Source organism: Pezoporus wallicus, unplaced genomic scaffold (genome assembly GCF_028554395.1).
Source record: "Pezoporus wallicus isolate ANWC-B61680 ecotype Strahan unplaced genomic scaffold, APGP_CSIRO_Pwel_v1 contig_4710, whole genome shotgun sequence".
Classification (NCBI taxonomy): Eukaryota; Metazoa; Chordata; class Aves; order Psittaciformes; family Psittacidae; genus Pezoporus; species Pezoporus wallicus.
Window position 1 is genome coordinate 3,219,693 of NW_026640647.1, and position 14,501 is coordinate 3,234,193.

Sequence of the window (14,501 nt, forward strand, 5' to 3'; positions counted from 1 at the left end):
GCCTACCACAGCAATGAAACCTAAGAAAAAGGCTGAATTCCAAAATAAAATTAGTTTGCAAGAAATCAAGAATGAAAAAAATGACAGAAACAAAGTAACTGGTCAAGTTTTGCTGCAAACTTGTTCTGCCACAACAGACAAATATTCTGGTAGCCAAGAAGACAGACTGTGGTGCTACATATCCCAACCAGAACATTAGACCATCACTAGCTTGCAAGGATGGATATCTGTCCTATTCAGTGACAAAAGAAGTAAGTAGCAGAAACAAATCTGCAGTAGTAACACACACCTTGTAGGATTCATTGACTACTACAAACTGGAAGCCCACATTATATTTTGCAATCCTCACCTCTTTGACAAACCGATAATCATAAATTGTTGCCCCTTTTGGAAATGGAACTGTGAAAGCTTTTGAAGACTGTTCAAACTTGGTCAACAATTTGTATTGTTTGTTTGTTTCCTCACTAAGTGATCCGTTAAGCATTTCTCGCAGGATTATGTCAAATTTCAGTCGACCATCGTCCCTACAGCTGGCTCCTACAGACCATATCAGTGAAAACAGAAAAATACCCTGGAGATGGAAAAAACCAAAATGTAACTGCAATACCTGCATATTACAAAGTTATTATTCATTGACGTCAAAGAAACCTTTGACACAAATCACAGCAAAATTACACTAGACCAACCTGATTTTATGTATATAGTATGGAACCATACTGCTAGTAAAATAGAACACCATTACATTAACTATCAGTATCTGATCACTTCTGCTGTACAGCAAAATGCTTGATGTCCTCAGCACAGAGCTGTTATTTTGAGAAAGTTCAAGAATAAGCTGCTTTTTATTCCAGACCAATTTAGATTATCTTTCTGTTATTCAAAGGCCAATCTCATACAGTGATAGCTATGTCTTTTTCACAGGGCTTTCCTTGAAATGCAATCCTTACATAGCATTGTTCTAACTAGCAATAAACTGAGATATCATAAACTGGAGAATCATTTACAATTTTGGCTGGTTTGTACAAAATGCATTAAATTTTTATCAAGATATCAAAGACATCAGACTCAACTATGTACCAATTATGAAAAAAATACAATAATATTCTCCTCAAGGGACAGTACAAAATACGTAACTCTAATTACAAAATACAGGTTTTATTGCTTGCGAATTCCATTTCACTAAAGCCTGGTTTAAAATTACCTATTCTTTATGTTTAACAAACTGACTACCTCAAGCCAAGAGAAAATGTCTTGGTCATTCATTTCTTTAACTTTGTCTTCATCAGCAAATTCATCCATCATGCAGTCCATCAGATTCATTAGTGATTGAATTAAGTTTGTATCTGAAGTAGGAGACAGTTCCTGAAAAGAAAGAAGTCACCTCAGTTACATGTGTGTTTTACTCACTGGAAAGAGACTGCTAAATAGTAGGGATTTTTTTCCTCACTCTGAAGATAAAAAACTCAGTAGCATAAATATGTCTAAAATACATTCAGAATTAAGTTAAACAAGACACAGAAACCTTGCTCACAGCCTTCATCTTAACAGCTGTTCTTAAAAATCAATAAATTAATAGGGTCCAAATAAAACAATTTATTCCTTTGGCACTTGGAAGTGAAAACAATTCATACAGTCTTAATTTGTCACAGAAGTTCTTCATCCTACCTTTGTATACTTCCTAATAAACTCAAGGCAGAGCGGAGCCATTCTGTCAAAAAGGCTTCTTATAAATTCTTTATGCACAGAGCTGATTCCTGAATGCAATGTATTTAGCCAAGACATCATTAATGGTCTCCATCCTAACAACTGGGGTTCCATATAGATCATACCACACCTTGAAACCTAAAAACAAAAGAACAAACAGGTGCATAATGGGGCTACAGAATGGATGGATGGGGCAAAGCAGTTGACATCATCCACCTGGACTTGTGCAAAGCGTTCTACACTGTCCCACACAATATCCTTGTCTCTAAATTGGAGAGACATCAATTTGATAGGTGGACCACTCGGTGAATAAAGAACTGGCTGGATGGCCGCATACAAAGAGTTGTGGTCAACAACTCAATGTCCTGTTGGAGACAAGTGTCCCTCAGGGATCGGTGTTGGGACCAGTCTTGTTAAACATCTTTGTTTGTGACATGGACAGTGGGACTGACTGCACCCTCAGCAAGTCTGCTCATGACACCAAGCTGTGTGGTTCGGTTGATACACTGCAGGGAAGGGATACCATCCAGAAGGACCTTGACTCACTTGAGAGGTGGCAAATGCCAACCTCATGACGTTCAACCAAGCCAAGTACCTACACCCGGGTTGGGGCAATCCCAGGCACAGCTACAGGCTGGACAGAGAAGAGATTCAGAGCAGCCCTGTGGAGAAGGACCTGGGGGTGTTGGTTGATGAGAAAATGAACGTGAGACAGCAGTGTGCGCTTGCAGCCCAGAAATCCAACTGTGCCCTGGGCTGCATCAAAAGCATCGTGACCAGCAGGTCAAAGGAGGTGACCCTGCCCCTCTACTCTGCTCTCATGAGACCTCACTTGTACTCACTGTGTACAGTTCTGGTGTCCTCAACATAAGAAGGACATGGAACTGTTGGAACAAGTCCAGAGGAGGGCCACGAGGATGATCAGGGGACTGGAGCACCTCACTTACGAAGACAGGCTGAGAAAGTCGGGGCTGTTCAGCCTGGAGAAGAGAAGGCTGCGTGGAGACCTCATAGCAGCCTTCCAGTACCTGAAGGGCTCCAAGGATGCTGGAGAGGGACTCTCCATATGGGGTTGTAGCGATAGGACAAGGGGAATGGATTTAAATTTCAACGGGTGAAGTTCAGGTTAGACACAAGGAAGAAGTTCTTTACTGTGAGGGTGATGAGGCACCGGAATAGGTTGCCCAAAGAAGTGGTAAATGCTCTATCCCTGGCATTGTTCAATGCCAGATAAAGCAAAGCCTTGGGTGACATGGTTTAGAGTGAGGTGTCCCTGCCCATGGCAGGAGGGTTGTAACCAGATGATGTTAAGTTTCTTTAGAACTCCAACTATTCTATGATTCTACAATTCTGTGTCATTTTAAGCTATTTTCAAATGTTTTTTTTTTCTATCTACAAGAACATAACATAACATTCAGTGTAACAACACAGCTTCTGGGAGTATTAGAGGCTGGTATAAAGTGTACAGTGGGACTCTGTGAACTCTGAGACAGACAAGGTTCAAACATTATTATTTCAGCCAACAGAAGACCTAATGTCAAAGACAGATTTTCCTCTTAAATAGAATTAGTCTCCAACATTAAAATCACAAAAGATAATAAGCTAACTACGAGTGTGCCTAAAAATTGGTTTTTAATTGTTTTGATGCAACTATGAAGTAAAAAGTGCTTCCCAGGATGACTATGCAGTGTCCTGGGTTCAGCAGTAGCAGGCATTTTTCTCCTTCTTAGTAGCTGGTGCAGTGCTACATTTTTGACTTCCAGACTGGGAACAACGCTGATAACACTGACGGTTTTAGTTGTTGCTCAGTAATGTTTACTCTGACCAAGGACTTTCTGAGCCTCATGCTCTGCCAGGAAGGAGGGGAAGCCAGAAGGAAGCAGAAAGAGGACACCTGACCCAAACTAGCCGAAGAGGTATTGCTTACCACAGCACGTCATGCCCAGTATATAAACCAGGGGCAGTTACCCGGAAGGGTGAGATCACTGCTCAGGTCAGGCTGGGTATCGGTGGGCAGGTGGTGAGCCATTGTATTCTCTTCCCTTGTTATTTCCCTTATCATTATTATTATTGGTGGTAGCAGCAGTGGTTTGTGTTATATCTTAGTTACTGGACTGTTCTTATCTCTACCTGTGGGAGTTACATTCTTTCAGTTCTCCTCCCCATCCATCTGGGAATGGAGGGAGGAAGAAGGCGGAGGATGGGAGTGAGCAAGCAGCTGTGTTGTTCTGAGCTGCCAGCTGGGCTTAAACCACAACATGCAGATATTTGTTCTGTTTATATTATTATGAACCTTTTTTCATATTCAAGGTGTTTGGTTTTTTTTTTAATTTTTGCAGCAATTGTTGGTTTTACCAGAATTTTTCTGGGATGTAAATGATTTTATTTTTCTCGTCAGGCACTTGCCAGACTGAACAGTTACAGGGTCTTCTGTATATGTAATTTACATTACACATGTAAATATGTAATTTGTCACATTATATTGTAAGATTATTAAAAACTTAAAAAAGTAAATCATGTTACAATGGGCAAGAATGCCTCACACTAGACCATTATCAAAGACAAATACTTACGGTAGCAGGAGAAGCAACTTCTAAATCCATTGGTTCAAAAATAAGACTCATCTGATCTGACATTTTGATGATCTCTCCACTCATAAGGCACAACTTTTTGTTATCATCAAGCACAGTATTCATATTCTCAATCCATACTGCATCCACTGGCCCATCAAAAATCAGCCATTTTCTATCTGGAGTCTGGTTAGCAGAAAATAGTTTGAATCAAATATCTGCAATTTATTTGATTGTGCTTACTTTAAAATAAATAGATCTACAGTTATCTTCTACCAAAAATAATTCAAAATTTCAGTTTCTGAAATCACAATCTATATTCACAATTTAGTTCTATAATGTTAAAGCATATACTGTATTTAACCATAGAAAGTTAGTATCTTTGGTTTCTTCCCGTTATACTCGCAATACAGTACATTGCTTCTGCCAAAGTGCAACACAAATACTTTGACTTACAACACAGTGAGAATGTTAAAACAAGTTACTACTACTTAGTAGTAATACCTATTACACACTTACCATAGAAGTCAATAGGACTAATTCAAGGAATATGGCAATATCTAAACATAATATATAGGATTTGTTTCAAAATAAGCAAATAGTCATAGGTGTTTATTATACTTCTTACAGAAAAATACAAGGAAATTACGCAGTTCTGCAAATGTTATTAGAGATGGCAAACTCCACACTGATCAACTTCAATATACTATTTAGATTTATAGTCAAAAGAGTTTGATAATACAATCACCAACAAAGAGCAAAGTATCAGTCAGAAAGATATGTCTTGTATTATACTCCCTGAAAATATTTCAATGGACTTTAATGGAAGGTCAGCCAAAGGCACACACAGACAGCAGTTTCTTCCAAAATAAACATCAAAATGCCAATGTACATTAATAGCACAGATCTGAGCCAAATCAGAAAAAATATGGGATGACAATTTAAATATTCATTTATAACATGCAAAAAAACAACCCCTGGCCCTTTATCTTCAAATAAGGATTTCTGAAACACAAATCTTAATTCACCAGCACCCAGAAACCACTTTGCATGGCAGTTGCTGCAATTCAGTCAAGCCAAACTGCAGTCTCTGCATTCAAATGATTATGTATATGAATCCTACGATTAAAATCTAAAAAGTATAAATCGAAAAGTAATTTCCCAAAATGCTCTAAGCCCAATAAGCTCTTACTTGAGAAGCAGCAAATGCTCTGAAGTTCACTGCTAGGACACCATCTGACCATTCATGTGACACTGGATCAAATTGTCCATACAGCTGACCCATAGTTATGGATTTGGGATTTAAAACAGCAATTTGAACTTTGTTTTCTTCCATCAGCCCCTGCAGACACAAAAGAAATAAAATCTTTTAACCCCAAACATGTGATTTATTATGCCATTTGTTTTGGGTTTACTTTTACAGTTATATATTATTAAATATTCATAAAAATAAAAATAAAATTTGTTTGAAAATAGTTTTCACCAAAAAATATTTATAAAAATGTTTAGATACCTTCTTACATAAGTCTCCCAATGCTCCTGCCAGAACTTTATATGAACATGTTTTTCCTCCAAAAGGCTCGCCAACTATCATAAAGCCATGACGCACAATCATCATCTCATATATCTGCAGGATCTTCATAGCAAATACATCAGTCATTTGCAAATTCATAGCTTCACAGTTTGTTTTGATGGCTTCCAACAGGTGATTGTAGTCTGGTTTTGGTAGCTTCACACCAGGAAACAAATCAGAAGTAATACCCTATCCAAACAATTAATTAAAAATATACTTAATTTCACAGTAATTTGGTTTGAAACTCATGCAATCAAACCTTTGTTGACACTAAGCAAACTAATGCCTATTTTGATTAAAATTAAATAGTTATTAATTTCATGTCACCCTTGCATCAGCCAAAATTCTGACTTTTTAATTTATTATTGATATTTATTTCATGCATCTTTTTCATGTTTACCTGGGCACATAGAGAAGTAATTAACTGCCTAAGCATATTCTTTCCTGATAAACATTAACTTTTATTAAAATAGTTTATAAAACTTGCAGTTAGAAATTGGAGAAAATGTTACCTTTTCTCCCTCAATAACTGAATGTGTTAAAAATCTAGAATAATAAAAAAAAAACCAAACTGGACAGATCATAAATAATTTAAAACAAAGTGAAGGAGAGTTTTGAGCAAAACAAGGCTTGGAAAGTATGTTAGCATTTGCATGCTCCTACATAAACACAGAAGAGTTATATGTATCTCAAGCCAGATGCACTTGATTACACTGGACACCTGAACAACAAAGCCAAAACCAGTGTCGTGGGTTCAGCAGTAGCAGGCATTTTTCTCCTTCTTAGTAACTAGTGCAGTGCTACGTTTTTGACTTCCAGACTGGGAACAATGCTGATAACACCGATGGTTTCAGTTGTTGCTCAGTAATGTTTACTCTGACCAAGGACTTTGTGAGTCTCATGCTCTGCCAGGGAGGAAGCAGAGACAAGACACCTGACCCAAACTAGCCGAAGAGGTATTGCTTACCACAGCACGTCATGCTCAGTATATAAACCAGGGGCAGTTACCTGGAAGGGTGAGATTGCTGCTCAGTCAGGCTGGGTATCAGTCAGCGGGTGGTGAGCGGTTGTATTCTCTTCCCTTGTTATTTCCCTTATCATTATTATTATTGGTAGCAGCAGTAGTGGTTTCTGTTATACCTTAGTTACTGGACTGTTCTCATCTCAACCCGTGGGAGTTGCATTATTTCAATTCTCCTCCCCATCCCTCTGGGAGGGGGGGGGGGAAGAAGGGGGGAAGGAGTGAGCAAGCAGCTGTGTGGTTCTGGGTCGCCGGCTGGGCTTAAACCATGACAACCAGCAAAATTAAAATGAATTACAGAGGATATGGGGATTTCCCATTTCTTTCAAGCAAGATATATAAATTGAGGGAAGAAATAATTATTTTTTTATATTAAAAATATAAATAATTCTTAAAACTGAATTCACTATTTTAAATTTTATTACTATTGCTGAACTCTTTTTATAATTCTTTCTGTATCTGATAAGAATTCCAAACAGAGCTACTGCATTCTAGAACTAACAGAATTAAGCTATTACAATAGCCACATAGTGTAGGCCTAATTTACTGTTGACTCTTAAATCTGTCCCCAACTGGATAACTAATTACAGTGTGTCATGCTCATTCATTGGTGTTTTTCCTTGTAACATGCATCTGTTCTGTACTGCCACAATCATCTACTTTAATTCTATTAGCTTCACATTCCTTAGCCTTCTTTTGCTGTTCACAAGTCAATAATGTGACACTTCCTAGTTTCAACTTAGAAAATTTTGCCTATTTTTGGGGTATGCCAACAAGCAAAATATTAGTATGTGCAAGGCTGTTTTATCTCTAAACCATTTCTTAATCTATGACAGTGGAAAACATACATCTGAAATATTACTTCTTAAATATACTTAATTTCAGTACACTAAATTGTTAACATTGCTATTCTTATTTTTAAAGACTAAAATTTAGAGAAACAATTAGTGAAGATGCTTCAGCTTTCCCAGACCTCTCCTAAGTTTATCTCCACTGCTTCCAAACTTACAAAAATATGAATTCTCCCTTCATCTCATAACTTGTTTTCAGGAACAAGTGTCTAATTTAGGCAAACTCCTCTTTAGATTAGAGTAACAATGTCCAGAGACATACGTTCAGTTTCTAATTCTTGACATTTTCATATAACTTTGGACAAGGCTATTATCTTTTACAGATTTCTAAGATTTTCCTCAGATTTCTAAGACTTTTCCTTAAAATTCCTAAAGGAAAAAGCTTCCACACTACTTTTATGCACCCATGTATTTTTTCTTATGGAAATTGCCTCATTTTATTCCATAATAAAATTACACAAAAAAAGTATTACACACTGTACCCACAAAGGATAAGGCTTTCACAGTTTCCAAACATTTATATATACCAACATAGAACCTTTCTTCTTTTTCTAACAGAGCACAGAAATCTCACAGCTACTGAGGAAGATTTCAGACTTTTCCTAATGAAGTTCACAACCCACATCTGTGTTGGGGATGTCTGGATAGATCAGAGGTATATTAAACATGCCTATCCTGTGGTAACAGATTAGAAATCCAATCTAAATAGAACATATTAGGACACAGGCTGTTAGTGCATTCTGTAAATCAGGTGAGTGAATTACAGATCATCTTCTTTAGCTCAGTTCTACATTGAGATCAACTCATGACAAGAATGAATGTAGGCCACTTATTCTATTTATTATTTGAATTATTTGAGTCTATTTACTATTTAGATTTTTCTCTTATAAAGAGAAATTATAAAGAGAAAATAGGAGACTATTAGTACCCACCTATTTCATAAGAACACTTATAAGGCATTCTGAAATCTTGACTATATGACATATAAAAATAGTAAGTTAGCATTTCAAGTGGTAAACATAGCAGAAGTTTTCAATGGTCTAACCCCTCAAAATCCAAATGATTGCTATATTTGCTAGAAAGGAACAGTTAAGGCTAAGTTTTAAACTAATTACAAGCTACATTAAAAACGTCTTTGGACCATCTCTCTAACAAACCTTGTACTTTTATCAACTAGTATTTTTAGCAAGCACTTTGCATTATTGAAAATCTGTATGTTTTCTACCTCAAAAAGTGGTATATCATGAGACAAGAATTTTGGCAGGTTGACATCTGTAATGGATCTAAGGAGCAAAATTTCTTCATCTTCCAATGGATATTTCAGCTAAAAGATGCAAAAAATAGTGTTAGTTGATTTTTATATTTTCAAAACCCAGATGTTACACTTATTTGTTTTAAAGAACACTTCCTGATTTGCAATTATTTTGGCAGATTCAGGTCTACTTGATAACCTCTTTTGCCCCTGTAGACAGAATCATAGAATCATAGAATAGTTAGGTTGGAAAGGACCTTAAGATCATTGAGTTCCAACCACCCTGCCATGGACAGGGACACCTCACTCTAAACCATGTCACCCAAGGCCTTGTCCAACCTGGTCTTGAACACTGCCAGGGATGGAGCATTCACAACCTCCCTGGGCAACCCATTCCAGTGCCTCACCACCCTAACAGGAAAGAATTTCTTCCTTATATCCAGTCTAAACTTCCCCTGTTTAAATTTTAACCCATTACCCCTTGTCCTATCACTACAGTCCCTAATGAAGAGTCCCTTCCCAGCATCCCTATAGGCCCCCTTCAGACACTGGAAGGCTGCTGAGGTCTCCACGCAGCCTTCTCTTCTCCAGGCTGAACAGCCCCAACTTTCTCAGCCTATCTTCATACGGGAGGTGCTCCAGTCCCCTGATCATACTCGTGGCCCTTCTCTAATTCTGAATTCTGTAGAGGGGTTTGTAATATTAGGATTGTAGGTTGCAAAAAAATTAGAAGAGAATTATAAATTATACCTGTCTGTCTAAATAAAAGGTACTGAATTAATAAAACAACAGCTTAGGTTTTTGTAAAATGTATGCATTCATCTACAATGTAAGCCAAACCAAAATACTACATCCTACACCATAAGAGTGTTGAAAGTCACATAGCAGATACTAGCCAGCGTGTTACTGCAAAGTGTTCACATACTATGGCAAAGGAACCTGGTAAGAAAGGCAGCACAAAGCAATAGCCAACATGCCAAACAACTCAGTATATCTGCGTTTTAACACAAATTCTTGAAAGATAATCAGCACACTTAATAGGCACATCATTCAGTTACAAGTGGTGTGGTGAATGGCCACAGAGGTGTGGTAAATGGCCCAGTAGCTTTACCTCTTCTTGACTTGCTACAGCTTATACCCTAAGACATACCCTTTTCGTTTCCATAGGTACCACAGGATGAAATTTTAAACAAGTACTTGCCATTATGTAGACTGTAACCATATATTCTGTTACAAAAGAGACAGGTTACTAAAAAACCATTTACCTTCAGGTTGCCAGCAGCAGTAAGTACTGATTTCACAGCTCTCATTCCATAATCATAATGGTGCTGAGAAGACAGCTGCTCTGAACACAGACGATACGTAGCTACAATTTTTACAGATAAAGGTCGAGCAGTAACAAACCCACAAGAATAAAGAACAATCTCTGCAATCATGGCGTAATCAGGAACCATCATAGCTACCGTTCTAAAGAGAGCCTATTGAACATACATACAAAAAAATCACATCAGAAAAAAAACCACATACCACATTATTATGTATGACTTTTTATACAGCTAAAACTTTTCCTATTTTTCATATTCAACCAGAAAGTTTTTTGAATTATCCCCTTTCATCTAAGCACTATTTCTGAATCTTCTCTTCATACTGCGTTAGTGAGCAAACGTCCCATACAGTTCTGAGAAATATTTATAAAGACTGCATTTTTCTATGGTTTTATTGATTTATCAAGGCATTTGCTCAGCTTTCCTTTTCTTTCCATGGAGACAGAACAGATTTATTTAAAAGGGTAAGAAGGATGTAGCACTCTCACTTAAACAGAATAGAAATCTCTGACATTTAAAAAACCATAAGTCCCATCAGATCAAACCAAAATATCAGAAAAACCAGAAACTAATACCCCCCCCCCATTTTTATTCAATATTAAGATATTATTCACTGCTTGTACACTACAAAACACTACAATGAAGGTAACTAATGTTAAACACTCTTAATAATTTCTATATGAGACAAAAGTTTATTTCTTGTTTTAATTTCTGCATTAGCTATTAAAAGAAATAAAATTACAAGTGTTGTAATACCTTAAGATTATCAGGAAGCTCTGAACGCCCAGCATAACCAGGATTCATCGTAATGAAGACTGCACATGTAGGGTTCAGCTTCAGTTTAGTTCCTTCAAATACTATTATCTCAGCTCCTGAATTAATGCCTATGGAGAAATAAAAACTATTGTCATTGCTGGGCAGGTTTGTTGCATCTTTATTCTTTGTCATATGTAAGTGAAAATTATGATTAAAATAACAGGTTACCTCTTTGGATAGTAAAAATCTGCTGAGCAACCACAGAGAGTACTTCCAAATCAATCCTGTTGAATTCATCAAAGCAAGCCCATGCCCCACAAGTCAATAAACCCTAGAAAAAACAGACGTATGACTAATTAATAGGTAACTACTTATTTTGGACATACTGATCAAAACAATTCTGCAACAAGAAAAAGCTTTAACGTGAAAAGAAAGGACTTATATCCATGATCCAGAGCACTAACTTCTAAACAAAATCACTCCAGAATGTTTCAAAAAGAATTACAAAAATTTAGAAACAAAGTTTGCTTGTAAAAAAGCCCAAAATAATTAAGACAAAAAACCTGTACAAATTAATATAAAATCCTTATTCTTCTATCATATGCAAAGTGCCTATCAAACACACGCATTTTGTGTGTTTTACCTTTACAGTTAGTATTATGCAACACTAAACAAGCCTCCAAACAACCCTCTCTTATTTTGTCAATGTAAGGACTTCTGCAGAGCTCAAGTTCACTGTTTGGTTATAGAATCTCGTGGCATGTCATGTTATCTAAAGTGCAATTAAAGAATAATTCTCTTTTCCTACAGTTCTGGTTAATTTATAGGGTTTTTTTTTCTCAGATACGCCCCCCAAATACTACTGTACTGTCTCAGCAGCACTGGTAGGTAGCCCTTAATAGTATCGCATGCTTTGCTACAAGTAATTCTAAAATTCCCATTTAAGATACAGAATTTTGCTTTCATAATTCTAAACAAAAACTCTTCATTTAGCTTATTTTGGTGAACTTAAATCATGCTGAATTTTTAAATCACATCATACCAATGCTACCTCTGACTCAGAAGGTAAGAATAATGCCAGGGAGGAAAGCATGCTTGCTCTATTTTTGTAATATTCTGTTCCAAAGCGGGACACTGTGCTATAAGACACACATCTCCACTCAGGATAGTCTTTCATAATACAGAGGTATTTACTAAGGCTAATATTGAAATGAATATATGCTTGATTTGTATAATATAATGACTCTTTAAAGTCCCCTAAAATTTGCAATCAGGTATGAAAAATGCACCTATTGAAATAGCATCTATGTTGCCTATTTAAAGAAAATAAAATCTCTATGGTATATTTCACTTTCAAAGCACATAAAAACATTCTGGTGTCTCGGTTGGATTCTTACTTCCAATAAGATCTATATGCACAATACTAGCACGATATAGTAGCCTGGAAATGACTAAAGATACATTTAAAATACCTTAAGACAACTACAAATGCTAGAATAATAAAATGGCTTTTATATAATTGAGAATACAACCATCACGATTTATCCAAACCTTAAAAAATTTTCCTAGCTCAAGGTAATCCAATCCATCAGAACAATTGAAAACCACACACTGTTTAGCTACAGCCTTTGCTAAATCTTTTGTAGTTTCTGTTTTTCCAGTTCCAGCAGGACCTTCAGGGGCACCTCCAAGATGCAGGTGTAGTGCACCAAACAGGGTTCTGAAAACAAAACAATACAACAATAGGGAGGGTGAGGGGAGAGAAGTATAAATTTTTATGCCATTTTTCCAGCTGCTCTAACTTTTATAGAAACTTTATAAACTTCGTCTCATGTCTGCATTTTTCTGTGATGGTACAGGTTACTTGCTTCTGGCCAGCTACAGTTTACAAATGTGTAGCAATGTACGAAGTTCACAACAGAGAACAGCTTTCCACTATCTATATTGTCTTGTAATTTATCACTAATTATAGTTTCACAAAAGATTTAATTTTATCACAAATTTAAATTAAAATGTTCATACAGGACCAAATTTATTCCATCAGAAGAAATGCAGCCTAATCTAACTATGCCTATTAGAACATTAAAAAAAAATACAATCCTGCAGTCATCTGTTCTCTGAACTAAATAAAATACCTCAATTAAATAAATTCTTGCATTCAGTACATTCACTAACTTGCAGGTTTACCTGTAGCATCTGTCTGTAAGTGGAGTAATAACCAGCCTAGGGGTATTGCCAAGATATTCATATCCATACCTCAGTCCAGCATTAATCATCTTTGTTTCTAGATGCCCTTCCTAAGAAACAAGGCATTCATTTTATAGAATAAAAGAATTAAAAACCCACACACATAAAACAACAAAACAAAATAAGAAGCCCCCACATACCCACAATTCAATAGGATTTCTCAAGTTCCTTATCAGACCTGATGCTCTTGAAACATCTGATTGCTCTAGGACACTAGTTTCAGTGTGACTTTTATAATAAACCCCCCACAACAATTAATAGATACTAAAGTATCAAAACGTAAGACCATTTTTTACATTAACCACTACCCATGAGAAAGTCCTACTAACCATGTAGCAGAGTAGAACTGTCTTATTAGCTACTTAAAAGGTTAACGACTTTCTAAACAGGTAAACAGAAATAATCATCACCAGCAGCTATAGTTATGGTCAATCGGATGACTGATACGGCAACGTACAATCTCTACATATAAATTTTTTAATGTCACATGCAATTTCTTCTGTAGCATGGGAAATCTTATCCTGATGCTTGTAAAAATACCATATTCTACCACTATCCAGTATAAATATTTTTTCAATAAATGTAATGCTCAAAATAATATTGACATTGTCAGATGAAAAACTCCAACTGAAAATTGTCATCTCTATAGCATTCTCTATCCTGCAGAATCAGACAACCAAAATAGTCTTTGACTGAACAAATTCTGCCTGTAACCCCCCTGCAAATTCAGCAAGTGTACTAAGACTCAGCAGTGATGAAAAAAGTAATTTTAATTAAAAACTGTGTCTGGCTACTGGCCATTCTACTTAGCAATCCATAAAATGATTGGTTACAGGCATTATCTTATCAGCAGAAATTCCAGCAGTAGGTTAACCACTCTCAGTGTAAGCAAGCAAGCAGAAATTGAAAAGCTGTGAATAGAAATTACCTTCTAATAGGATTGAGAGTTATCACTTACCTCCCAGTAGTACCTAAGCTGGCTTAACCATTCAAAGTCATCCTCATCTTTGACTTTCTTGCTTACTAGAGATGCAATAATATCCCTAGCATGAATATCAAGCACAACAAGTGCTCCTAAAGTCACTCGATTCTGCTGAGACAGCTCTCCTCGCACCAAGGTGACAATGTCCTCAATTTGTCTATTACTCTGTTTCAGATAACCCTCTAGTGCCTGCAAAAACGTTTACAAGTTACAAAGTTGC

The 14,501-nt window shown here is 36.5% G+C and overlaps 1 protein-coding gene across 3 annotated transcripts in view; it reads right to left on the reverse strand.

Moving 5' to 3' along the window:
- Positions 1 to 14,501, reverse strand: part of DNAH7 (dynein axonemal heavy chain 7) — a 108,500-nt gene that overhangs the window by 55,082 nt on the left and 38,917 nt on the right. For all 3 annotated transcript variants that reach the window (XM_057419911.1, XM_057419910.1, XM_057419912.1), the window contains 13 exons: positions 14,258 to 14,470; positions 13,240 to 13,349; positions 12,604 to 12,772; positions 11,281 to 11,383; positions 11,053 to 11,180; positions 10,237 to 10,449; positions 8,945 to 9,043; positions 5,788 to 6,036; positions 5,467 to 5,616; positions 4,278 to 4,460; positions 1,666 to 1,842; positions 1,231 to 1,362; positions 350 to 571 (listed from right to left, as the gene is read on the reverse strand). In XM_057419911.1, coding sequence (XP_057275894.1) covers positions 350 to 571; positions 1,231 to 1,362; positions 1,666 to 1,842; positions 4,278 to 4,460; positions 5,467 to 5,616; positions 5,788 to 6,036; positions 8,945 to 9,043; positions 10,237 to 10,449; positions 11,053 to 11,180; positions 11,281 to 11,383; positions 12,604 to 12,772; positions 13,240 to 13,349; positions 14,258 to 14,470 — 2,148 coding nt within the window. The remainder of the gene's footprint in view (positions 1 to 349; positions 572 to 1,230; positions 1,363 to 1,665; positions 1,843 to 4,277; positions 4,461 to 5,466; positions 5,617 to 5,787; positions 6,037 to 8,944; positions 9,044 to 10,236; positions 10,450 to 11,052; positions 11,181 to 11,280; positions 11,384 to 12,603; positions 12,773 to 13,239; positions 13,350 to 14,257; positions 14,471 to 14,501) is intronic.